This window comes from Porites lutea, chromosome 4, assembly GCF_958299795.1.
Source record: "Porites lutea chromosome 4, jaPorLute2.1, whole genome shotgun sequence".
Lineage (NCBI taxonomy): Eukaryota > Metazoa > Cnidaria > Anthozoa > Scleractinia > Poritidae > Porites > Porites lutea.
Window position 1 is genome coordinate 20955683 of NC_133204.1, and position 25843 is coordinate 20981525.

At 39.3% G+C, this 25843-nt stretch overlaps 1 protein-coding gene across 1 annotated transcript; it reads right to left on the reverse strand.

Annotated features, from left to right (window-relative positions):
- Window positions 1-1635: 1635 nt before the first annotated feature.
- Window positions 1636-25234, reverse strand: LOC140934377 (uncharacterized). The gene is made up of 17 exons (XM_073384011.1): window positions 24924-25234; window positions 19191-19431; window positions 19036-19043; window positions 18535-18762; window positions 17091-17501; window positions 15263-15354; window positions 14625-14692; window positions 13348-13521; window positions 11311-11525; window positions 10047-10165; window positions 9555-9677; window positions 9091-9178; window positions 8424-8564; window positions 6852-6981; window positions 5121-6079; window positions 3720-3958; window positions 1636-3236 (listed from the first exon to the last, which is right to left on the reverse strand). Exons 1-17 carry the CDS (start codon window positions 25201-25203, stop codon window positions 3012-3014), a joined length of 3741 nt encoding a protein of 1246 aa, XP_073240112.1. The 5' UTR covers window positions 25204-25234; the 3' UTR covers window positions 1636-3011.
- Between the last annotated feature and the right edge of the window lie 609 nt (window positions 25235-25843).

The following is a 25843-nucleotide window of genomic DNA, read 5'->3' on the forward strand; positions in this document are numbered from 1 at the left end:
TGTTCCCAATAAATTTGCATAGATGCTGGCCACGTGAGTGAAAACACAGAACAGAACAAATATTGAGACGGACAGTCCTGCTCTGATGACTACCAAGAACTCTTTACATGTCGACCTACCGGTACTTTCTTCTGGTTCATGCACAAAAACTTACTGCAGAAGGCAATCCGCTTTACTTCTGATCACTGCTCGCATTTTTCTTGTTGACGATGTTGACAAGGTTACAGTATAAAGAACCTACTATCTACAAGATAATTTGCTCCTCATCAAGTAAACGAAAAGGTTATGAAATTCTAAAGAATGATTCACTCCTTCGGGGTTTCATTTGAAGCCTGTGTCACCTAGTCACATTTAATGTTGGACCAAGACATGATGATGTTTGGGTAGCGAATTCCATTGAATACTTACAGATCCCATGGACATTACTCAGACGAAACGCGTTGACTATGAATTGGTACGCACCATGTCTAGTCGTAAAGGAACCTTTGCTTATCACCCTCGCATAATCTTATCTGCCAGTATCCACTGCACAGGTCTAGAGTTGAAAAGCGAGCACAACCAAATTGAGGCATCTAGGCAGAAGTCATTACTATCCCGTGACTTTCCTTCCTGAACAAGACTATCGAAGACGTTTAGCAAAATGGCAAGGGCTCTGTCCTCCACGTCCTCAGCATTTGGTGGAAAAGGCTGTCAGCTTTGGCGCTTTACATAGTATGAATTGCCTCAGGCTGGTGGACCGAGAAGACCCAATGCTAAGGTAATCTTCTGTTACTAAGCTCTTGCAGTCAAGGACGTCAACAATCATAAATTTCTATCAGTCAACGGGGATATTTGATAGGGTTTGACATATCTCCTTGGGACCCACGTGCTATAATAAAGCGGTCTACCAGGTACCCCAGAGGGTAAGGAGGTCAACTAGTTTTATGCCCTACCGCCGGCCTTTAAATTTCGCATAGTTCCCACTTCCCTTTCAGTGTCCGTGTACAATATATGTGGAGAACTGGAGGGTTTTGCAGCCATAAAGGACAAGGATATACTGTGAATGCCAGACTCAAAGATACCTTCAGTTTGGCCATTGTTCAGGCAGTCTAAAGACCAGGGTAAAAATAACAAACTGAACTTTCTAATGGTTCTCCAATGCAATCAACCGACTTGGGATGATAGAAGAACACGTAAAAATTACTAAACCAATAGAAAGGTCGATCGATCGCTTAATTAGCCAAAGATTTTTCTTGTTACTTTCATGGCACAGCAAAACTGTATTCTTTAAAAATTCGACACTTTCTGCAACAAATGTTCGGCGCTTCCTGCTAACTTTTTGCACCCCTAAAGGATAAAGAAAGGAGGTTACTAGTCCAGAGTACAGGTTCAGGTAGAGCTAAAATCTGTAAAGTAAATACACAAAGATCCCAAGTTACGATCTGGTTCTAGGAGGAGCTTATAAGAAATACAGAAGTTCTTCAGAAGAATGACACGAAATCGACAATACGGGGATAATTTCTATCGGATTGTTTGTCTTGTGGATTTGAAGAATGTAAACGCTAATGACTTAACTCAACTGTTTACATAGCTTGCTTTGGGACAAACAAAACTTGAAATGACTTTTAACAACATAGGAAAAACAGCATAAGCCAATCAGCTTGAGTAAGTTTTATTGTATAAAAGGTATGTAATTAAGTTACATAACTATGTCACATAGGTTCTTGGCTTTGTTGCAAATCAGTATAAAAAAGCTCATGAAACGTGTTTGTCCCCTCTGAAGAATGAAAGGCGAGCCTCTTTGCTTTATCCACGGGATCAGCAAACCAAAACCAAACCGAGGGAAAATCCTGCTACAAAGCTACTGCAAAATGGCGCAAAAGCAGGAGAGAGACTTGAGATCTCCGCAGTAAAATTTGCTTATCTTTGATTTGTTGGTTCAGTTGTTGCGGCTCCACTGCAAACGTTGTAAAGTTGTTTGCAACCTTTCCATTTTGTTGCCAACAAAATGGCTATGGTTTTTTTTATGCTTTTATTATCTTGGAAACAGCCTGTACGCAGAACTTTCCTTAGTAACTCAGTTATACGTCAAGATCAAGTGCTCATGGTATTAGGCATGCTAAAAATTAGTTAAAACTGTATAGTCATTTTTAATTAGAGTACACATAAAATATATACAAAGGTAACTGTTCAGCATTCAAGAGACTTTTTTTACACAATTGCTATCTACCTTATAATATTATCTCAATATACAATAAAAATTAAACCAAATATTGTTTTGCAAAGAAGTCAAGATCGCGTCAGTTATTGTTAGAATTAAAATTCACGAGCCCTTCCCTGGTCTTTTTACTCCAAACTATTCCCATACTAACCTGAAAATGTAATTAGAACGATCATATTTTTTGAGGATTTTCGTTAATACCTAACAGTGAGCGAGCTGCTAAAGAAAACACCATAATTTGCAAGCTTCTAAAACACCATGTATGAGAACCGCGACAAAAGGAACATGTTTTCCCTCTCTTCGGTTATGTGAGTTTTTTAATTATCCCGATAGTTTAACGTTACAGCTAATGATAAGAACAAAAACGCTGAGACGAGGTACACCGTAGATTATAAAAGCCAAAATAAGAGATGATTATGGCCAACTCGGCGCTACGCGTCTCGTTGGCTATCACCCTCTCATATCCAACGCGCACGCGTGGAATAATTGTTAATTACCATATGTTTTAAGACCTGGCAAGTGGTCTATATTGCAGTACATCAGTGTCGCTAGTAACACTAGCAAACTTACTGTATTCACGGGGCACTTACTTGTAATTAGGAAAACCCCAGGATGTATTTGCAAGAATGGAAACTTTAACTAAATCTTTCTAGGGTTGTCTCCTCCCAGGAAGGATCATGAGGAAATGGACTCCCGAGAAATTCACGTTAACGTTTCCCGTTGTGAATCGTTTACGTCTTTTTTTTTTTTTAATTTTCCTACCATTTCGAGATTTCTCAGAAATGATTCCTCATTTCAATGTTCTAGCGTCTCAATCAGAAGCCTTGAAACTGCAATCCAAGCTGTTGGACCGAACATGGATAGTTAAAATGCCAAAGGACGGAGACGAAGACACTGTCAAAATCATCTCGGAAATAAACTTGCCAAGAGGAGTCTCCGTAAAATTAGTGACTGTTGGTATATCTTCCAACTTAAATTCAATATCTTCAGCATCGTATGTGGTCTGGTTGCTGTCCAACTTAAAAGTGGTCATGTCCTGCACAAAGAAAAAAACACAACCCTTATATCATTTACAAACGTGGGAAGAATAGGTCTAGAATGTTCAAATGGTTTACTTCTCGGCACTTCGTGCCTCGCTTGGAAAGGTTCCCATGCTGGATGCGTAGTCCATATGGATGAACGTCCATTCCTAACGAGCATTAGGTAATATTTTACCAGGTTTGTAAAACGATCCTATGACGTTTTGATCCGTCAAGTTCATAATTGATTCTACAGTAAAAAAGGCGATTCACGCTATCAATTTTAAAATTGATCTGCAATCATAGTAAAAAAAAAACTCCTCCGCGCCTTGTGGCTAAGCGTGTGTCACAGAAACTGGCACTTAAGCACCTGCCGTGCCTAACAGGAGTAATGACTCACAGGCAAGTGCAGTCCTGAATAGGACTGTTGGTGACAATAGCTGATACTTTTATATTCTGGGCGAAAACCATAGTAGGAGTCAAAGTGATGAGACACTAACCTGGGGGGAACTTGCAGGCTGCAGCAATAATTCAAGAAGAGTTACCACCAGCTCTCTGAAATCGTGGATCTCAAGCATTACTGGGCCATGAACAATGCTGGAGTGTGGTCTGAGCTGGCATCGCACGTCATATCCTTGTCTTATGAAGTCCATGAGGTCAACGTAAGAATCTGAGGTAATTTCTTCACCATCACAAAGAATCTGAAGATGCTTTGGCTCAACACAGTTAGGAAGATTGTCTGCAAGATAGTGAACGGAAATTATATTTCAATTTACTTTGAATTTTAATGTCGAGGAATCAATTACAGCCAGTTGTAAAGGTAAATCTCGGTAGACAGGTACATACATACATACATACTTTATTGGCTCGTCCCCACGGGGCTTTTCAGAGTCAATTTTACATTACAAAATTATAAACCAAGTACATGACAATAAGAATATAACAATGATAAAAGAAGACAAAGGTCAATAAAATTAATTAAATTAATTAAATAAAGCAGTCATTAAGAAGCTTTTGCCTGAGTAAACACTTGAATTCCGTCACGGATGGGCTAAGTTTGAGCGCAGGCTGCAACTCATTCCAGAGAGAGGTTACTCTATATTGAAAGGTCCTTTGGCCGCTGGCAGTGCGGAAGAGTGGTATGTTCAAAAGTTGAGAATTTCTCGTATTCCTTGTCGAGACGGCGGATCTTCCAACGAGCTTTGATGTCAAATACTCCGGAGCACAACTCGTCATGCACTTAAAAACCAGAACAGCAAAAAGAAAATAAAGTTGTTGCCTGATTGGTAGCCAGCGCAAGTCTTTTAGCAAAGGAGTTATGTGATCGAATTTTTTAGCGCCGCTCAAAATACGACAAGCGAAATTCTGTACTGCTTGGAGCTTGTCCAGATTAGTTTGAGTAGTATTGCTCCAAACAGAAGAGCAATAGAATAATTTACTAAAAACTAAGGCATTTATAATAATAATTAGCGCGTGTTTATTAAAAATATGCTTAACGCGGTTAATTTGACCCAAACGTGACATGCAGTAGTCACCGTAGCCCGTCTTCCGTTCCACCTTTACATGAACCCTATGTGTGGAGCTTTTCCCCAATCAAAGTCTGAAGAAATCAGCTGAATTAACATTTGGGAAACAATTGTCAGCATTTGTTTAATATTATTTTTTTCGTTCAATTCCCAAACCTATGCTGATAATTTCAAGGATAGTCAATAATTAACTTCCTAAACGCACTGTCTTGATTTATCTGTGATTTTCAAACAAAAAAAAAAGCAACGGCTGATTTGATGTTTGTCAGCCACAGAAGGCGAAAAACAGTACGACTGATTTTACACAGGTTTAAGGTTACCTCTGTTAGGAATATATACAGGCACCTTGGTGAACACATAAGATAAACTACATACCTTTAACCTTGGTAATACTAAACAGCTGCTTCTGAAACTCCAAAAGTGTGAATGGAAACTGATCAACAACGATTTCTTCAATGCGGCCGGAAGGACACTTGAAAATGACTTCATCCTTTAAGACATCCTCACTGTAGTAAGCCAAGACTGTCTCATTGGAATGCAACAATGATCGCATGCACGGAGTCTGTCTCTTTTCTCCCGATGATCTTTGTAATTGTTTGTCGACATGCTTTGAAATGTAAGCTTCTAAGTTTGCAGCTGTAATGTAACCCACACTTCTGGCTTGGGCCCTAAATTTTTCACACCAAGAACAACTTGATTTTGTAAGGGGACATTTAGAGTGTGCTCCGCGTAAACCACGAACAAGGTACTGTGTCAAGAAACTGTTGCCTGTACGCTTTCCGTAAGAGCTTTGTTCACTTAAAGAAGAAGACCACTGGCGCACTGTCACTTTTGCTTTACTTGGAGCCTTTAAAATCACATTGCCGTCTAACGTATCCTGTTCGGCCTCCTTTGGGTAAGGTGTTTCAATGTCCTCGAAGTCCTCCCTATCATCAAGGAGCCTGTAGAGGTCAACAGAAAGTCGCTTTAAAGGGTCTTGTTTGTCTTCCTGGCCAGGAGACTTGTAGACAAAGTAAGCTTCATTTGTAATATCGTCAGAAACAATATTTCCATCCGCAAAGCAGCAATCCAAGATAATCAAGAATTCGCCAACAAGGCCTTTTAGATGAGTAAACTGGTCTTTCAAGTCGGATACTGTAAGGACATCATCGTACGACGAACATATCAAATTTTGACTTTTGTCACTGTGACCAGTAAAGTAAAAGTACAAGAAGACATCCCTCTTTTGCTGCTGTTGTAGATCTTGTTTTAATTTCGCTAGTGCTTGCTTGACTTCGGTGGCTTGTGACAGCTGACAAGATGAATGCGGCTTAACACAGTAAATGTGGTCTCTCCTATGATCAAAATTGGAATCAATAGAAGACATGAATATTTTCAGGTTCACTATGGTACACTAATCATATCCATTCCATTTGATTTTTTAACAAAAGTTACATCAGTCATGTTGCTGGGGACAAAAACATAAGAAATTCCACAGTGATGTTCAAAAAACTATTCCCAGAATACCAAATTTTACGAGGGCGGGGGGATCATCAAGCAATAAGATCTTTAAATCTATCAGCCAGAATACTCACAAACACATTGTCTTGATAGGCTATCTTATCGTGTGGTGAACGATAATGATTTGTAAAATGGGATGTCGACCATACAAGACTATCATAACCAACATCTTGTGGTTTGTGTGCTATAACGTTTTGCGGGCGACAAGAGGAGCCTAACATTTTTGCAAGCGACAAGAGGAGCCCGCAGTCCTAATCTGCAGGTTGCTATTACGCATGTACGACACGTATATAGCCAGCGTTTGGATTTCTAAAAACAAAGAATGGAATGCAGGGAACGCAATCGAATCACGCGCGTTTGGACCTTCTATAACTTGTTAATGGAATCAGATCACGCGTAGTGTGACCATCTATCACGTAAGACTTAGGTAAAGCACAGCGTTGGAGTAAAAATGTTTGTGACCTTCCATCGTTGTCGCCCACGCTCGGTAACCTTTGGTTACTATTTATCCCACAGTTACCAGGGTGGACGACAGAATGACTAAATCGGGAAAAGGAAAACTCACCGTGAATTCAAGAATATGGAACAGGAGTTTAAAACACCTACCTGACACCAATGATACGACAGTCTTCAAGAACATTCTTGAATTCATACAGATCTCTATCAAAGACTGCTGCATTTATTTTGTCTTTGGAGTCATTTCCACAAACCAGGACTGCATAGATATCAGATCCTCCTACAAGACAAAAAATAAAAATAAATATTCTTTTTACAGGTACAGTAGGCACCTAATCCCAGCCAAAAGCAGAGATTCGGTGGTGGTTTATTAGAGTTGGACCAAAGGGTGTTCCCATCAATATGTATCTTGCTTCAAAGTACATACTGCAACACGTCGTGAAGGCCATAATTTTTATAGAACCTGATAGAACTGAAGGTACTAAGGAAGTGACGCTCAAAAGGAAAGTGTGTGCGACCCACTGGATCCAATCCTCGTCATCACAGAATTGAGCAGCCTGATTTGCAGGGTTCTTATCAACAACTGCTTTGTACTTTACCAAGAGGAAAGTTATAGCTCTTTTTAGAACAGCATTGTTAACAGTCTCCATTATGCATTAAACGATATTGTCATACGCAAGAGTAGACGAAGAGAGAGGAAAATGAATTTGTCAGGTCAAGGTAAACAAGGCGAACACTACAGGGGACAACACAGATCCTGAAAAATTTTACAAGTAACATTTAAGACAGTTGAGTGCTGGCCATTTACATGTATCAATATTGAGAGGGGTCTTCTTGGTAGGGCAAATGTTTATCAGTAACAAAAATTGGAGAACGGCATAGTATAAAAAACAAAGCAATCGCTTTACGGCTACTCTTCCTTGAGGAGCACATTCGCACCTTCAACCCTGCCAGCAGCAGGATTGAGGTCTGTAGCACACAAGGACTGGTAGGCCCTTTACGATTTTAGCCCCTTTAGATGAGGCCTTGTGCCCATGATTGTTGACCGTGACCTGCAGATAGATACCTCGAGGGAGTTTGGCCAGCACTACCTCTACGTCCAAGAAAGTGCTATCTATCTCAAACAAATCGACCATTCTTCTGATGCAGACCCTCCTCCATATCGTAGATCAAAGAAAAACGTTAAGGCAACCAAATTATGATGGCATGCGTTGCGTTTTCACTTTTCACTCTTAAAAAGGGGACGTAGTTTGTTACTAGTTTGTTCTAATGGAAATTACAATAATAGCGTACGAGTTATAAGTTTAGGTGAATCATCACCATACACGCATGAAATGGTACAAAATAAAGCTAAAGGTCTGGGCATAATGCCGACCAAAGACTTCCTAAGGACAACGTTCTCCCTCGGCTCTATTACCAGCCGACCGGACCAGAGAGAGAGCAGCCTTAATCGAGCCTTCTTTCTTCAGCCCAAAAAGCTAGCATTTCCAAGGACAATAACAGCTAGAGGAAGGTTTCAATCGCCTGTGCTGCATCTAACTGACGATAATGAAGACGATTATGATGATGATGATCATGGTGATAGAATTTCATGTGGACATATCTATACGTTATACAAGTACTGAGGAGATTCATAAATTAATGGAACTGAAGCAATAGGTTTATACACCAATTGTCAGACTTGTGGCGGGACTGGATCTGCTGTAAAAGGTGAATATTTACCTATAAGAGGTTCCGCAGGTCCATGAGAGGGACATTCTAGTGGGTTACGCTGAGCTTGTGTTAAACACGTCACACAAAAGTAGTTACATCCTTCAGAACGAACACTATCACAGCCTGAGGATCTCACAGTCAAGTACTTTGCTAAATGAAAAAAATGGAAAATTAATTATTAAGTACTCATTGAAGTTGTGAGCAATCAATAGGCCCTTTGCAGCTAGTCGATCGCGTGGTACAACCGAACTGCCAAGTTGAAGAACGGAACGCACTGAGAGAAGACAAAAAAGAAAACAACCATTTTCAATTATGTAATATTAAAAGCCTTTTGTTTGTCTTTTCTCAGTGCGTCCCTTGCTACTCAGAATGGCAGTTTTATACCACGGCAATCACCAAAAGTAGCTGCAAAGGACCAGAAGGTAACATTTGACGTTATATACACCTCTGTAAACCCCAAAAAATATCAACTGAGTTGATGAATGATAAAGTGCAAAATGAACTTTGGGGGGAATCACCCGCTCAGCTGAAAAAGAAGATCAGGGGGAACTACTTGTATTTGCCAGTGCTGTGAAGGGCTTATTATTTTGAAACAACACATGGAAACGTTCATTTTTTTTTAACATTTTTGTCCAAGATTGTAACCATAGAACAGAAAATGATCACGTGACCTCACCTGGAGGGTTAAGCAAACAAGACGCACAACGGCTCACTTCTTCTTTTGGCTTTGCAACCTTGTGAATTCTTTCTCTCTCTAGTATGGCCTGAGCGAAGAAAAAGAAAAATGATGTTCCAGGAATTCTGTAATTACACTGTAATTACATGTGAATGTTGGGCCATGCATTTCAAACCGTCTCTGTGTGGTACAAGGCGGGTTTATGGTTCTATTCATTGAAAAAAGCCAATTCATTTTCCCTTTTTTTGTTGTTTAGTTTAAAGCAGATCACAGAAAACACCAAATATAATGCTGTTGCCACATGTTGACATCATCAAGAAAGAAAAACAAGAGACACAAACTTTGCAACAAAATGGAATCTATTTCGTTAATAATGGACCTCTGCGTTGGTTGCGCGCAGCCATGTAATACCCTCTACCTGGACACAAGTGCTTGATTTATAGACGGTACTATTGTCTATTTACCTCTAGCCTCTTGCAAATATTATGAATGCTAGCTCGCTCACTTGGTGGTTTTAGACAGTCGATAGCAATTGCAGCGAATTCTTTGGTGACATTGCTGTCATCAGCCTTTACAGGCCAAACATTCTGCAGAGAAAATGATAGGATACCTTAAAATTCATAATTCTTGTAAAGTGCATGAATATATCTGTACCTACTCCATGGAGAGTTATTCCAAATTCTGAGGAGTAGAAGGTCTTAAACGCCAAAATTTGAAGGGAAGTATGACGAAAACTGACATTTCCAAAGAGAAGGGGGGTTTAAAACCCCCTGTGGGAAGGTTACGATCATTTTCTAGAATAACACAATACCCTTCCTTGTTCCAGACGTGTAATGAGAGTAGATACTCCAGTTCTAAATGACATAATGATCATTTGTTGAGTGTGTGGGTAAAGTTTTCTAATTAGCTGCTTTTTTTTTTTCATCAATATCGTAAACTTCAAAGAATCAACTCACCTTCTTTGCCTTTGTCATCAACCTTTCTGGATCCGACAAAACTCCTTCTTTCTTTAAAACATGATACAAGGGTCCAGTCTTTTCAACTGCCTTCCTCTGTGTAAGAAGTTCCAGCATAACTGAAAACAAATGAAATGCGTTCACTTTGTAAAAGCTGAGCTCTCATACATTATAATTCAGTGCACAAGTTCTTGCACCATTAAGTATGAGATCGAGCGCACATAAAATGTTTCACACATTATGCACACAAGGATAAAGTTTTGTGATCTGTGGATTGTTCACCCCAGGGGGGAAGGCGCCGGATGTTAACTAAGGTCACCTTTTTGTTCCCACAACAGTAGTCTAGTCAATCCTGTATTAAGTGGTCGGCTTCAAGAAATTCTACTTGGTTTTCACGATTGAATGACTTAATATCACAGTTGTAAGTGGAGTGCTTATGACCTAGACCTGAGCGAAAATTGCAAAGAGAAGCCAAAAGCAGAGTCACAAGCTCCCCGGAATCAATGCAGAGATGCCAAACTCTGGAGCTCTAAAATCTGGAGACTCTCTTTTTTTCACCCCCCACCCCCCCCCCTGGAATTTCAATGCCCTCCCCAATGGGAATGACTTAGGACATTAAATGAAGTCTTACATGAAGTACATACTATCAAAATTCGCAATCATTTTAAAGCCAGAAATAATCTTTGTCAGTGACTAAATACGTGAAAAAATGCCCCAGAAACTTCACCGTACTGTGAATAAGAAAACTTCAAGTTTTGAGCTAAAAATGGGCCAAATCTCAAACTAATGCACAAAAAAGCTCAGAAGATGATTTTATCCGGGAGATATGGTCACCCGTACGGGAGAGCGGGAGATCGGTGACGTATCTGGGAGACTCCTGGATAGTCAGGGAGAGTTGGCATGTACAGCTGTATGTCAATGTGCGCAGACTGTTTCATTTTCTTAGGAAAAGCCAATCACAATGCTTGTACCCTTGTTTTAGGACTAGATTATAGTTAATTATTTCTTCTACTTCTAGTTGCAACTCCAACAGCCTATAGTTTTCACTAGACCATAATCAATGGAGTCTCAGGGTAAGATGAAAAGCTGTTTTCAATAGATCATAACTACTCAATCTCCATTGTGAATGAAGTCAGGCCTTTTCATAGTTGACTTTTAAATGCTACAAACTGAGAGAGATGATTTTGGGCAGATTTGATCCACTGTGCTGCTAGCTATAAGATGACCTTGTGATAATTAAAAACAAAACAATCTTGTAACCTACCAACTCCAAAAGAAAAAATATCGTTGATAGGTTTTAAACGGAGATCATGGCAGTGAACATCACTGTAACCCTCTGTTCCACGCATCTGGCTTATAGAAGCATATGAGTGATCTGTGGGTAACTCCTGTGACATTCCAGCATCTCCAAGACGAGCATTGAATTCTTCATCGAGGAAAATGTTTCCTGGCTTCACATCCATGTGTACAATCTCTTGTCTACAATAAAGAAGTTAATACATTAAGTTAGCCTAAATTAATTTTTTCAGAACAATGGAGATGAAACTGAGCGAACAACCAGCCATCAATCTAATGTCTTTACAGACAGTCTAACTCCAATGTACTAATGACTGTTACAATTACAATTTGCCCTACAGATGTGGGCACAAGAATAGCTATGACATCTTCCCTTCATCAGGGTGCCGTGTGAAAATTTAAAAAATTGTTTGCCCTTTGGGCAAATGGTTGCTGGAGATTACTGGCCCTGAGCAGTCATGCAGGCCTAGCAGTCACCCCTTTTCACCGCATGCCAGCATCTTCTTTATCAAGGCAAATATATTACTTACCTGTTGAACAACTTGTGATAAATTATTAAAACATGCTAGCCCAACAGGTCGCTCTACTAGGACTGGGTTATTGGACAGCACTTGCTGCACCCTGCCACACTCATATTAGCAAGCTCTGTAGCTCAGCTTTCTTTCATCTACATAACATCAGCCGTATTTGCAAGTTCCTAAGCCCCGAGGAAATTAAGACCTTAGTGCATTCATTCATCACTTCTCGCGTTGACTACTGCAATAGCCTTTTGTATGGTCTACCTGCCTCACAGCTTAACAAAGTTTGGTGTGATTTAAACACTGCAGCAAGGCTTGCTTGTTGCACCCTGTGCTTCAACCAAGGCATATATTACACCACTGATGTATGGGCTACATTGGGTTCCGTAAAAGCAGCGCCTTCATTTTAAGATTTTGTTATTTGCATCCAATTCAAGCATAGCCCCACATTATTTTCTTTGAAATCACAAGGCGCATATAACTTCAGATTGTCTGGTGGGATCTTTCTAGCATCACCAACATTTAGAACTAAGGTCATACTAGGCAATAGGTCCTTCCAGGTGGCTACGTCCAAGTTATGGAAAGCTTTAAACGCCATCTTCAGATGTACCTTTTTAAGTGTGCTTATAGTCAAATGAATTTTAACAAGTGACATGTCGATATTTTAGATTTCCATTGTAGTAGAGTATATATTCTTATAATTTGTGTTTCGTATTGTAAATAGGCTTTTTTATGCTTTTATTAGCAATGTAATGCTCATTTAATCATTTCTATGAATACTTCGCAATATAAGGGATTAAATTATTATTATTATTATCATTATTATTTGTGATGAAATACAGCCCTCTATATAGTCTGCTACACAGCCGTTTTTAGTGTCGTCACGCAAAGCTCCTTGCGTGACGACACTAAAAACAGCTGTGTAGCAGACTACCCTCTGTAGGGCTGTATTTTAAAATGCCCACACTCTCTTCCTTGCTAAATCTGGGGTTTAAAGTATGTATATTTTTAATGAAAATAAAGTATTATAAGGGCATAACATTATCATACAGTCACTGCAGAACGAACCATTTGAGGGCATCACACTTTCCAATGTTAAAGATGCAGATCTTGTGACAACACTGCTTGAGGATTGACATTGAAGTGGATAACTAGTTAACTAAGAATTTAAAATAGAACCTTTGTAATGGTAGGATGTCGAAACCAAACCGTAGCAAGATGTAACAGTCTCCTACAAATACATTAATTTTGTGTTTTTAGTTAGAAATACATTCACTGAGCTTTCCTGTTTAATGTGCGTTTGCAGACTTTTGAAACAGAAAATGTCACATTGATTCAGAAAATTGAAGAACAAAATAAGCCCCTACCCATCCTTTGAATAATAAGTGCCCCTTGGAGGGGGCATGCCCTCTTTAATTGTGTTAAATTGTGTAGTATTGCCCAACATGGCTAGATGAATAATGTTAACAAAAGTTTGGAAAACAAACCTGATATTTCTCTCAGTTTTTACACCTGTGTGTAAATACTGCAGAGCCCTGGCAGTGTGAAGAGCTATCCTTACACGATTTTCCCAAGACAACTTTTCCTGTCCATGTTTGTCCCTTAATAGGGCTGTTCTTAAGTCACTGTGCATTTTAGGATACATAAGGCAGCATGGTTTCCTGTAAATAAGAGACAACGTTACAATGAGTCTACGTCATTCTCATCTTGCTCATTATTTTAAGTGACACTTATTTGAAGGTCTCATTTCATAACCCCACTGGTGACTTGTCATTGTCGTCATCATCATCATCATCATCATCATCATCATCATCATCATCATCATCATCATTATCATCATCATCATCAATTCGTAACAATGTATTTAACCCTTTAAGTCCTTAAGAGTGACCAGCATCACTTTTGGCCTATCAATAACATAATCATATACAATGTACATAATCAAGAGAAGACGCTATGAGAATTATTAAAAAAATCACTACATGGAAAATTCTTCGATCTTTCATCAAATTTTCTCAACTAATTCTTGATGGAAATGTATGGAAACCAGGCTGGGCAATTTGTTTGTGGATATATCGTAGGATACCCACATGGTCTTACAAGGAGTCATGTGAATGAACCAGAGTAAATGTAAACTAATGACGGAGCTACATGTACTAACAACAGCAAACAACAACAACAACTTTATTATAAAGCAACAAAATGCATTAAACATACACACTGCCTGAATTTAGCTAAAGCTATTCAAGGCAGGCAGTCTGCAGTGGTTATCCTACCTACGTGAACGGATACATTTAAAGACATTTTTACCAGAAAAAAAAAGGGATTTACAACATCAAGGAAAAAGAGATTAAAATTAATATTAATACGAATGAGTAAATATGTAAATAAGTAGATAAATAAAGGTTACAATACATAGCATTAAGGTGATCCTTTTTTAATTTCATTAATAAGGGTGTTGAAGGTTAATGATCAAGGATTCTTCAATTTAGTGATGGTCAAATGTGTTTAAAAGAATTTGTCCATCAAATATAGTTTTTGAATAATCCATATGTTTGGCACATAAGGTGGTCTTGCTGTTTATCACCACAGAATATTTCAATAGAAAAGACCACAGAACTATTATATTTTCAAGGTAAATAGAAAGTGCAGATAAATTTTTAAATAGGGAGTGTGCATATAAACCAGCCTGTGGTGTGAAAGAACAAAGAACTGGGCCAAGCTGGGTTACAATAGATTGAATGATGAAGTGCTATTAAATTACCCTTTTTCTTCACTGAATGCATAAAGAGGCATCAGGTGAGGATGTTTTACATAACCAACTCGTTTCTCCTGCAAAAGAAAACCATTATTATCATCAATTATTAAAAACAATAAAACAAAATAAGACATAGTCAGCTAGTGAATGTAAGGGAGAACACGGCTACAACCTTGAACAAAACCTGTTGAGCCACATCGCAAAAATACCTATTTTTACCTGTCATCCTGACAAAAATGGAAACCGTCAACAAATGAATGCCCTTTCCCCCATCCCCTTATCCAATGTTGTTTAGGATAGCACGAGAATTATACACATTGGTTTTTAGACAAAGACAACTTTGAATAGGGGGTGGGGGAGAGGGGGGGCTTACTTTCTCTATTTAGAGGAGATAGTAGTATGGCGGGAAAATATAACTGTCTCAGCAGTTTTGTTCAAGGTTGTAGCCAGTCGAGTGCAAGATTCTGCAGCCAACCTTTTTAAACTTAATAGTTGACCTTAAAAAGCAAAGAATACCTGACATAACACAGTCTGGTAACAGTTGTGGCTAATGGCACCCTCAGGCAATAATATACAGTGTATTAATCTTAACAGTATGCAATTTAATTAACTCCAACACTCTGTCCACTTTCTTTACAGCTTACCCTTCTTAACTGTTTTGTACTGTGAGATTGTCCAATGTGGGTACTGTCTTCCTCTTTGATAACTACATCCTGACCATTGTACTTGCGCGTACCTACATGTAAAATAGACAGAACTCAGTCAGGAAGTTTAAAATGCAATGATGACAGACACAAAAAGCAATACTAGAAGGACATGAAAACAGGGTTTTCATTAAGAATTCTAGTACGAGGAGAAAGGTGTAACGTTACAGGAGAATATTTGGACAAAGGCTCTACGTCTGAATAAAAAATAGTCATAGGCTACTGAACATTTGCCGGAGACTTACATAGTAAACAGAGAATTCTCCGATCTCTGATGCCTAATGAACACCCTGTGAGGACCAAGGCTAAAGACTGAATTAGTAACACTGAATGTAATGGTGGGGAGCTCTGCCCCTTAGCTTTGCTGTTTGAGAGCAGTACTAAAATATGCAGTTCATGAATGAGTCCTGAGGTACAGCAAATGGGGACACCATTCAAAGCCCTAAGTCCTTATTATTCCAAAATGGAGCTCTCGGAGGCACTCTATTGGCAGGAAAAGGAGCTGCATCATCATTACCAAATATGGAAGTACACTCCAAGGGGGCTTCAGGAGGGCTCAAGGCGGGTGCAATTCCCTCTGGTATCAGGAGGTAGCTAGCTGGCTGTGGGCAAGAGGCACAGGACCAGGTGCCAAAACAGCTTTACAGTGTGTGAACACACAGGGGGGTGGTAAGGACAGTGGAAGACCTCCCTCAGGAGATAAGATGAGTAGTTCCAATCCAAATTTCTTGATGGAACATTCTACCATGGGGTTTTTTGTTAGTGTTAATTCTTAAGCTGACTGAGAGTGTGCCCAACATCTGCCATCATGCTCAGGCAGATAACAGCAATCCATAACATCAGGAGTGTTGGAGAGGCAACCGGCAGTTTTTGCACAGAACACAAGACAAGAATAGGCTGTCTTTCATCAGCACTGCAATATGGAAAGACATTGCTAACAGGCATAGTTTTGGTGCCTTCTATGGAGCATAGCTCATCGAGGAAAGAACTGAGAGCCAGAGAAATCTTTGGCTTGAGAGAGGCAAGGGTCTTCAGGACCATACTTTTGCGAGACAAGTAATGGAAGTCCTTGGTTAATTAGTGGTAAATGCAGAAAAATGATAGTGTTTTCAAGTGATGGGGAAAGATCTTCATCTGCAACCACAGGATCCCCATGGTGGGTTAGGCCACTGTTAACAGATAACAAGTTGTCTTCGAAAAAGGCCATGAGTTGCTGGAATAAATCCTCCGGGTGCTCATCTGTTTGGAGTTAAAAGTTCGTAACGTCGAGGAAATGGGCTCCCAACATTGAAAACCATAATGCTGGCGAACTCTAGATGGCAGGGTAAAAGTTGGTGATCTGGCCAAGAAGGAGATCCAAGTGGGCATTAATTCTTATGAACAGCAGAGGGGTAGTAGCTGTTTGCTTCCAAATATGGTAAAAAATAATAATTGTTGCCTAGTGATAAAATGTACACAAAGTTCTGTCTCCAACATCCATGGGAGGAAATGATCTCTTTTTTCATGAGCTGTCACTGTTTTAAAGTTCTGGGAGAGTCTGCCATGATTATTTTACATGAGAAGTTATGGCCAGCTCACTATTAATGATCAGTCTAAACTAATTCTTCATGAAAAATATGTGTCACAGTCCTCAGGAGACCACAATAGTGTTAGGGTGAAGTCTTGACATGTGTGAAAACTGTTAAAAGAAATCTAAGCTGACCAAGATTCAATAAAACAGCATGCAAATACATGTACAATAATAATTGTTAGGTTTTGACCCACTGACCTTCATATACAACTCCGAAGCCTCCTCTTCCCAATTCCTTTGTACCAATTCCAAAGTACTCTTTTATGCACATATAGCTCATCTCAACTGGGCATTTCAGGTCGGTTGTATTAATCAAATCAGTAGCTGTGCAATTTTCAACTGGAACTTTCTCTTGTGATTCAACAAAGGTTGAGCTTGTAGTTGTTGTTGAACCACATGTTTCTGTTGATCTCCCTGAAGGAGCAACTGGATTGCCTCGATCTGGTTGATCTCTACTCTCGACAATTCCATTAACTTCTGGTTCATTAACTTCTGGTTCATGACTGTCGGTGGGCGCATGTCCCCAAGGTTTATGACTAGGGTTTTCCACATCTTCTGTTACTTGCTGCCCAAATTTGTCTGCACTATTTCTAGCAAATGCATATGTGCCTGTTTAAAATTAGACAAAAGATTATACAGTGTAATTTCTCACTATAATAATAGCAGACAATATATAATCACCGACAAAAGAAAGAAAAACGTGTTCACTTGAAAGAGCCGGGACAGTCATTATTTTAACACTGTAATTATTTTTCCAATAATATACGTCTCCATTGAGAGATTCATGTACTATTAACAACCGTTGTGGACCAACAAAAATTAGTGTTATTTGAAGAAAGAAAAACCTGTATATGCACTTATTAATAAAGCTGTACAATGTAGTCATAATCAACTGTCTAAAACTTTGTTCTAACTATGGCAGAACTTCAGTGGTCAACCTGAGAGAACCCTAACTATAAAACATGAAATCAGAGAGGAATATTGACTGCACCTTTGCAAACCAAGACACAGGAATACACCAAAGCTAAGTCTCCTTTATTTATTTTATACAAAAAAGGTAAGATAATTATAGTGATATTTAGTGCTCAGACCTCAGTATTTTTGTTTCTCATACAACATCTCCACGGTCGCCTGTAATGCGACACCGCCTCTCTTGTGAGAAAGTAAAATACATTAGACTCTGGTGACGTAAGCTTGGGATGCCTGTGGTAAAAGTATCTTAACTACAACTTTGGCATCTGTTCAGTAAGCATTCTAAATCATGGAGTTGTTCTTCAACCATACTTGTTTGAAGCCAATTAGCTGGATTTTTGTAGAGACTGGAAAAATAAATGCTCATGCAAGAGGAAATTACGAGAGCTCTAAAAGCCTTACAAAATGTATTTAGCAATCTAATAAAATATTAATTTTATTTTATTAACCATCATTTTTGATGGTCAGGTCAGGTTGATTTATTCTTACACATGCTGTTAAGCCTGTACCTATTAATTAAAAACAAACTTTTTAACAAAAAAATATGCTACAAACTTAAGGCCAAAAAAAAAACATTCCCATGCAAGCGTCATAATTTCTGGCAAGGCAGATCCCTCTGATCTCTTTCTCTGCTACTTATCCCACGAAAGCATCTACATATGGTACTGACCTTGAGAAGAGGTTTCTGCTGTGCTGTAACTACCACTTCCTGTCTGCAGTGGGGAATCATGATGTTGAGGTATAAAAGAAGGTTCTGGCTTCCTGCCTGAAGTTCCTAATTGTAAAACAGAATCTCTACTTTTCAAAGAGGTTTCTGGTCTATCATAGGTAGCAGATAAAGGTGGTGGGGCATTGACATTTAACTCCCCCAAGTGACAATCATTGGCTTCGACAGCTGCTATTGATAGAAACAATAAAACAGAATTTGAAATTGAAATGTTGCCTGGCATCCCATGGAAGGAGAAAGCATTCTAAATTATGGAGTTGTTCTTCAACCACACTTGTTTGAAGCCAATTAGCTGGATTTTGGTAGAGACTGGAAAAAAAATGCTCATGGAATAGGAAATTATGAGAGCTTTAAAAGTCTTATTTAGCAATTTAATAAATATTTATTTTATTAACCACCATTTGATGGTTGATAAAGGTACATGTATGGTTGACTTATTGTTACGCATGTACCTACGTATTAATTAAAAACAAACTTCTTAACAAAAAAATATGCTACAAAATTAAGGCCAAAAAAACACCCAAGCATCTTTTCTAAAAAGTTTTCTGGCAATGCAGATCCCTCTGTTTCTCTGCTGCTTGTCCCACGAAAGCATCTACATATGGTACTGACCTTGAGAAGAGGTTTCTGCTGTGCTGTAGCTACCACTTCCTGTCTCCAGTGGAGAATCATGATGTTGATGTATAAAAGAAGGTTCTGGCTTCCTGCCTGAGGTTCCTTGTTGGAAAAGGGATTCTCCACTTTGCAAAGAGGTTTCTGGTCTATCATAGGTAGCAGATAAAGGTGGTGGATCATTGATATTTAACTCCCCCGAGTGACAATCATTGGCTTCGACAGCTGCTATTGATAGAAATAACACAGAATTTGAAGTTAAAATGTTGCCTGGCCTGGCATCCCATGGAAGGAGTATAGCTTGAGTTAAAGGTGACTCGACCCAGTTATTTTGTGGGGGTACCATCCTACTTTGAAGCTCTCTGGTATCCCCACCTTTACTTTGATCATAAGTCCAACATATAGCATGGATAACATATAGATCAATCTACAATATAGCATAAAATTTTTGGCGATCGGAGTAAATGTCACATGGTTATAGTGCTATGCCTCTTTCAGGTCTGAGTCGAAATTCTGCTGTTGCTGGCATTTTTTGTGAAAATCTCTTGGCTACATATCGTGCACATCCGTACCTTGCGTTGAACAGAGTTTCACCAAAATCGCAAAGACCCAATTCGAGAAATTCAGCGGTTTGCAAATTTAGGTCATAACTTAAATGAAAATGATAAGCAAACTTTACACGATTATATCTAATAAACTATAAGATTTATCCCTTTATTCTGGGGATCTGTATAACAGATGGGTCCTAGCTTGCAAGTCAGTAAAAAGCTTTAGGGCCTTATAAATGCGCACGATTTCGAGCAATGCAAACATATAGAAATAATTTAGAGTTTTAGCTATTTGTTGACATTTGTCAGCGTTTAAGAGTCCTTCTCACAAAAAAAGCATTTTCTTAAAAATTCGTATTTTTTTCCCTTCAAATTTTTTCGGGGCCACAATTGATTAACTAACTACCCAGATTCTGAATTTCATGGTTGTTGAAAAACTGTGACATTATCTTCTGTGCGCCCAAACTGGAGTAAACATTGAAGATTTTTAGCGTTTTGGCTGAGTTCGCACTTTGGGAGATCTCTATTGTTTCTAGTCTGTCATGATACAGCAGTCTTGTTCAGTATGCGTGCAATGACCGCGCTTGGCTGATCATCGAATGCTCACCGAGATATGATAATTTTGGTAAGATGAGACAGGCGATTGTGTGATACTTAAAGGTTTAGCCTGCGTAGCTGGTGGTATTGTGTGGGTGCGAGATTAAAGTTTTGGCGGCGGAGCCGTGTTCCAAAAAAAAGGGAGTAGGGACGAGGCGGTTGAAATACCGCCTGCCAGAAAACCCCGGTATTTTGAATAGTCCGCACACCAGTGTGCGGGGAAACGGATTGGTCGAGGGCCATACATATGTCAATCATGTTAGATGATCCTTCGCATATATTTCCCAATTAAGGGAGCAGATGGCAAACTGGAAAACGTAAGTGATTGTGGTTTCCCCTTTAAAACAGCATAATTGATGACCAAATAGCCGAAATGGCGTCTTTAAACTTCACAGCGCTGGAATTGTCTTTATTTAGCAGTAAGAAACAAAGGTCAAAGAAAATTAGAACACTTTACAACTGCATCTGAGATCAAATCCTATAAGGAACACCTACAGAAGAATAAACCACTGGAAATGGTTACTCAGTATGCATGTAACAAACCAGCTTCATGACCTTTTAATGTTAAGCCTAGTGTGGCAAAAAAAGATTTACTCAGTCAAAGTTTAGAATGATACTTGCACTGTGTAATGCTAGTAACCTTCACGCGAGAGCTGAGAAAGTAAAAAAACTTCAATTCAACCAAACTCACAAGGTCAAGTTTCACATTATCACGAGCTTAGGAGTTGTGTTTAGCCTGTCAACGCTTATTTCTAAACTGTCTCGCGTGAAAATAATCAGAAGTTTCAAATTGCTGATTTAATTGGGATCAGCTAAGGTGACAAAAGTGGGCGGCATTCGAAAAATCATGGTTCTCTGGCAGGCGGTATTTCTCGCGGCTTTGCCGCGCGTGACGGCTCCGCCATCAAATCTCACTCGAATATATTACAACGGCTCCGCCGCCAAATCTCACTCGACTACTACACAATACCGCCAGCTACACAGGCTATTAAAGGTTTAACTCATGATTTTTAAACAATTCTGGTCCTTCTTGTGCCTTTTCCACATAAATTATGACCTAAATTTGTAAACTGCTGAATTTCCCGAATTGGGTCTTTGCGATTTTGGGGAAACTCTGTTCAACGCAAGGCACGAATGCCCACTATATGTAGCCGTTAGATTTTCATGAAAAAAAGCCGCAACAGCAGAATTTCGACTCAGACCTGAAAGAGGTGTGGCACTATAACCACGTGACATTTACTCTGATCGCCAAAAATTTTATGCTATATTGCAGGTTAATCTATATATTATCCATGCTATATGTTGGACTTACAATCAAAGTAAAGGTGGGGATACCAGAGAACTTCAAAGTAGGATGGTACCCCCACAAAATAACTGGGTCGAGTCACCTTTCTTGCAGGACACCATGGTTAAAGTTTTGGGAGTCAACTTGCAAGAGAGCAAATCCCAACCAAGATGAATGGGTGGATATTAATGTGGTCTAAACAAAAAAAGTAAATGGGAAAATGCGTCTTAACTGTGGTTCTGTTCCCAAGATATGATGTCAAACCGAAAAATTGAGTGGAAACTGTGCCTAGGAAAGAAGCGAGATGAAGTCAAAAATGCTGGGGACAAATACATATCTTACAACATGATCACAATCAACCACAGAATTTCTGCATGGAAACCCAGTGAAATGTTATTCTGCTATCTAGGGTCCTTCTGGCACTAGGATCTTCCTTCTCTATGTAAACAACCCCAAGAATGTCAAACCCACACTTTACTGCTGACATGACTTTAAGGGGAACAAGAATGTTGCGTCCCAGCCCTTAAGGAAAAAAGGAGATGTAGGTACATGACTCACATGTAGGACTCAGCAGATTGGGATCAATGAAGAGCATGCCAAGTGTCATTGACTGGCAGCCAGGGCAGCCATGAATAGAGCATGTTAAGTTTTACAAGCCTTGGTGGTGGTTTAAGGGATTTTATTATTAATAGGAAGTATATAGAGTGTTTTCACCATGACATCATCATAAAGAGGTCTTCTGAATTTTAATCTACACCAGGTTGAAGGTGACCGGGAAATAACTCAATGTAGAAGTTCCCAGTCGTTACTGATTTTGAAAATACTGTATACAGTATTGTGAATTGCCAAAGTTTCACAGGGTGTGACACCATGGTGGTAGCCTTGCCAAAGATGTCAGGTTAAAGAAAAGTTCTCTCCTTATGATTTTCATTAGGTTTAAACATTTCAAGCAAAAAAATGTGTTAATGTGCATTTGAGTTAGCTCACAAACAAAAAGAAAGCATTTTTATTGCAAAAGTGAAATCCATTCAGATGTCTGTTAGTTTCTTGTCACCATAATGGTGTCCCATGTTGCAGAGATTCCAAACACTTTTAAAGGTAGATAGGGAGTAATTTTTAGTGCTGAAGGCACTCACACAAGCGCCTTAGGTGTGAGCCTCTATGGGGGGTCTGGGGTATGCCCACCAGGAAATTTGGCGAATTTAATTTGTCTCAAGTGGCATTTACTGCATTTTGACACCACAGCGGTATTCATTGGAGAGACTTGGTGAGACATTATAGGATAGGAAAGTGTAATACGTAACATCTCACACTCAGATCGCAAAAAAATACTTAAGATAAGCAATTTTTTCCTTGTTTCCAGAATTCCAGAATCGGGAGACTACCGATCAAATTGGGAGGGTTGGAATCTCTGCATGTTGGTAGACTAGCAAGGCATCACAATAAAAATCTCTATAACATTGAATGAAACTTTTTGGGAAAATAACTACAACAATGTTGTGCTGCACAGACCTGAGACTTGCATACATGTATGTTGTTTATTTAGGAGTCTTCTGTAACATTTCATTTTCTTGGCTTCTTTCATAGAACAGTTTCAAATTTATTTTTTTAATTGTGTGACAGAGAAAACACTCTATAAAGGGGTGAAGTTATAGTGTACTAAGGGTGCCATGTTCCCATACTTTACCTTTTCATACTCCTACTCCCCGGTCCCCCTTAAAAATGTGCATTCAAAGGAAGCAAAACTACTGTTACATGGAACAAAAGTTGTTATAATTCTTATTTCATCTAGTAGTCAAACTTGACAAAAATTGGATACGGGTACTCTACCCGAAAAGCAGAGCATCACCACATGACCCATTACAGTGATGACCTATCCCCAGGTGGGGAGGGGGGGTACTGCCATATATGGGCTATATAGGTATGTGCCACTGTGAAGGGTATGGTTTTCAAGCAGTTTACTCTAGGATAGGGTATATAAATCAGACCGTTTGGGTCTAGAATAGGGTTTCATTTTTCAGGAAACTGATCAGTTGGTTGAATATTTTATCTAGACTAGGGATTGTGGTATAAGGTTTTGTGTTGGCTAGACTGTGCTAGTGACCTAAGTAGTTTCTGGAAAACAGCTACTCTAGGTTAGGGGGGATTTGGTGAGTTTACTCTAGTGTAGGATAGTAAAATTCAGCTGAACTAGTTCTGGTATAGGTTAAGGGGTTCCAGGGTCCCAGCGACACATCCCACTTGCACTTATTAGTTACGATGTTTAAAATATTCAATAATAATTGTCCAATGTACCTTTGGGAGTGGTTTCATAGAACCTCGGAAATTCATGACTATAATTTGAGGGGTTCTAACTATGATCTCCAACTACCACTACCTAAAACAAATTTTCTTAAGCGTTCATTTTCTTGTCTGAGTGCAATGGCTTGGAACCAACTGTCAAATAAAACACGTGAGATGGGGGATCTTACTAGCTTTAAACTCACCATATCTTAGGATATAACTTTTTATTATGTTTTTATCTTATTTCTTTATTACTCATTTCTTGCTGTTATATTGTATTTCAAATTATTAAGTTTTTTTTTTTTTTTTTTTTACTGCTATTATTAGTCTTGATTACCATATAAGCTAGATAGTTACGTTTATGACAGTCGATAGGAATAGATAAAATTATCAATTCTTGTGCTAATTATTGTTAGTTAATCACTAGTCCTAATTTTTAAGCTCGTGTCTAGATACCCGGCTGCCGGGAACTGTTTTCAAAAAACTAGATACCCGGCAGTCAGAAATTTTGACCAATTTTCTCCAAATAGCTCGTTTAATTCCTCTAAGAACATAAGATATTGAGATTTCACTCTATGCCCAAGCTCGACAGTTGCTTCTACTTTTAACCCAAGGCAATATTTATAATCGCTTGAGATTTCTAAACAAATATCTTATGTTCTTAGAGGAATTAAACGAGCTACTTGGAGAAAATTGGTCAAAATTTCTGACTGCCGGGTATCAAGTTTTTTGAAAACAGTTCCCAGCTGCGGGTATCTAGACCCGTCAAATTTTTAAATTGTAATTATTACACGGCATGTCTGAAAACCAGCTTGCTGAGCCATTTACCGTATTTAAATAAAGTTGATTGATTGATCCCCACCCAGAAATTCCTAAGGCACCCCCCCCCCGGGGTCCTATCACCCCCAATTCCCCCACACCGGCCCCTCGCTGCGGATTTCATGTCTTCACTTCCGTTGAAACCAGCTGATAATTAATCGTATTTTTGAGCGAATAAAGTAACCTACCTTTTCTTAACTGTTGGAATTCTTCGACCTTTGACTTTAAATCTCTCCTGCCGATTTCTTCAAAAAGTTCTTGTAACAACTCAAGCTGTTTGGATTCGCTTTCGACGACCTCCCCAATCGCCGATAAAAGTTGCTTAGCATTGTCAATTTTTTCCAACCTCACCGGAGTTAAGTAATCACCACAAAGAAATTTTAAGGAAGCGAGGTTATCTGCGATTATTTGTTCGGATAAGGAGTGATAAAGGAGCCGAATATTAGAAATTTTCCCAGCCTTTCGCATAGTCTACATATGTAAGCGGGACAAGGCGGAACTGGATTTTCTGGAGATAGCTTCTTTGTCACGTGATTAAATCATTTCCGGCGCGGGACGCCTACAAAGCCCATACATAACGTACCAACCGATTAAAGCGGGCTGCGGCGGGGTGGGGCGGGGGGGACGATGAGGGGTTGAGGGCAGGGCTGACTGACTGTCACGATGAAGAGAGAATTGCCGTAAACCCAGAAATACTAGTTTGTCTTAAAAATCTTATGAATTTTGTCTGCTTAACAGCCTGTGTGTACAGGCCCAATAGACCTATTCGGCTAACTCAATGTTGTACCCAATTCAAATCTCCCGGGGATAAGATTCTTTGTGTATTGTATTTGCATTAAAATGTGGCATTCACATTTAAATGATATGGAAATTCCTGAAACAAAACGTTTTATTCCCAAAGGGTTTGAATTGGGTACAACATTGAATTAGCCGAATAGGTCTATTGCGGGAGTTGTGTAGGAAAGGGAGATTTTTGTTTTCTATTCACAGGCTAGGAGTCCGCCATTTATGGTGGTCAGTTAACCTCCCGGGGGGGACTTGGGTATTTTTTGGGTGGGTATGTGCCGCCCGGGACTCCAAATTGGCACCCCGTTCTAGAAATGGGCCA

Bases quoted from the DNA above. Each gene is read 5' to 3' on its own strand.
- LOC140934377 (XM_073384011.1), bottom strand. From the start codon at position 25,203: ATGCGAAAGGCTGGGAAAATTTCTAATATTCGGCTCCTTTATCACTCC. The intron at 14,693-15,262 runs GTAAGCTGTAAA...TTTCTTTTGCAG, and splicing joins GTACAAAACAGTTAAGAAGG to GAGAAACGAGTTGGTTATGT. The intron at 3,237-3,719 runs GTTAGTGTCTCA...TTCTTTGTGCAG, and splicing joins AGCCTGCAAGTTCCCCCCAG to GACATGACCACTTTTAAGTT.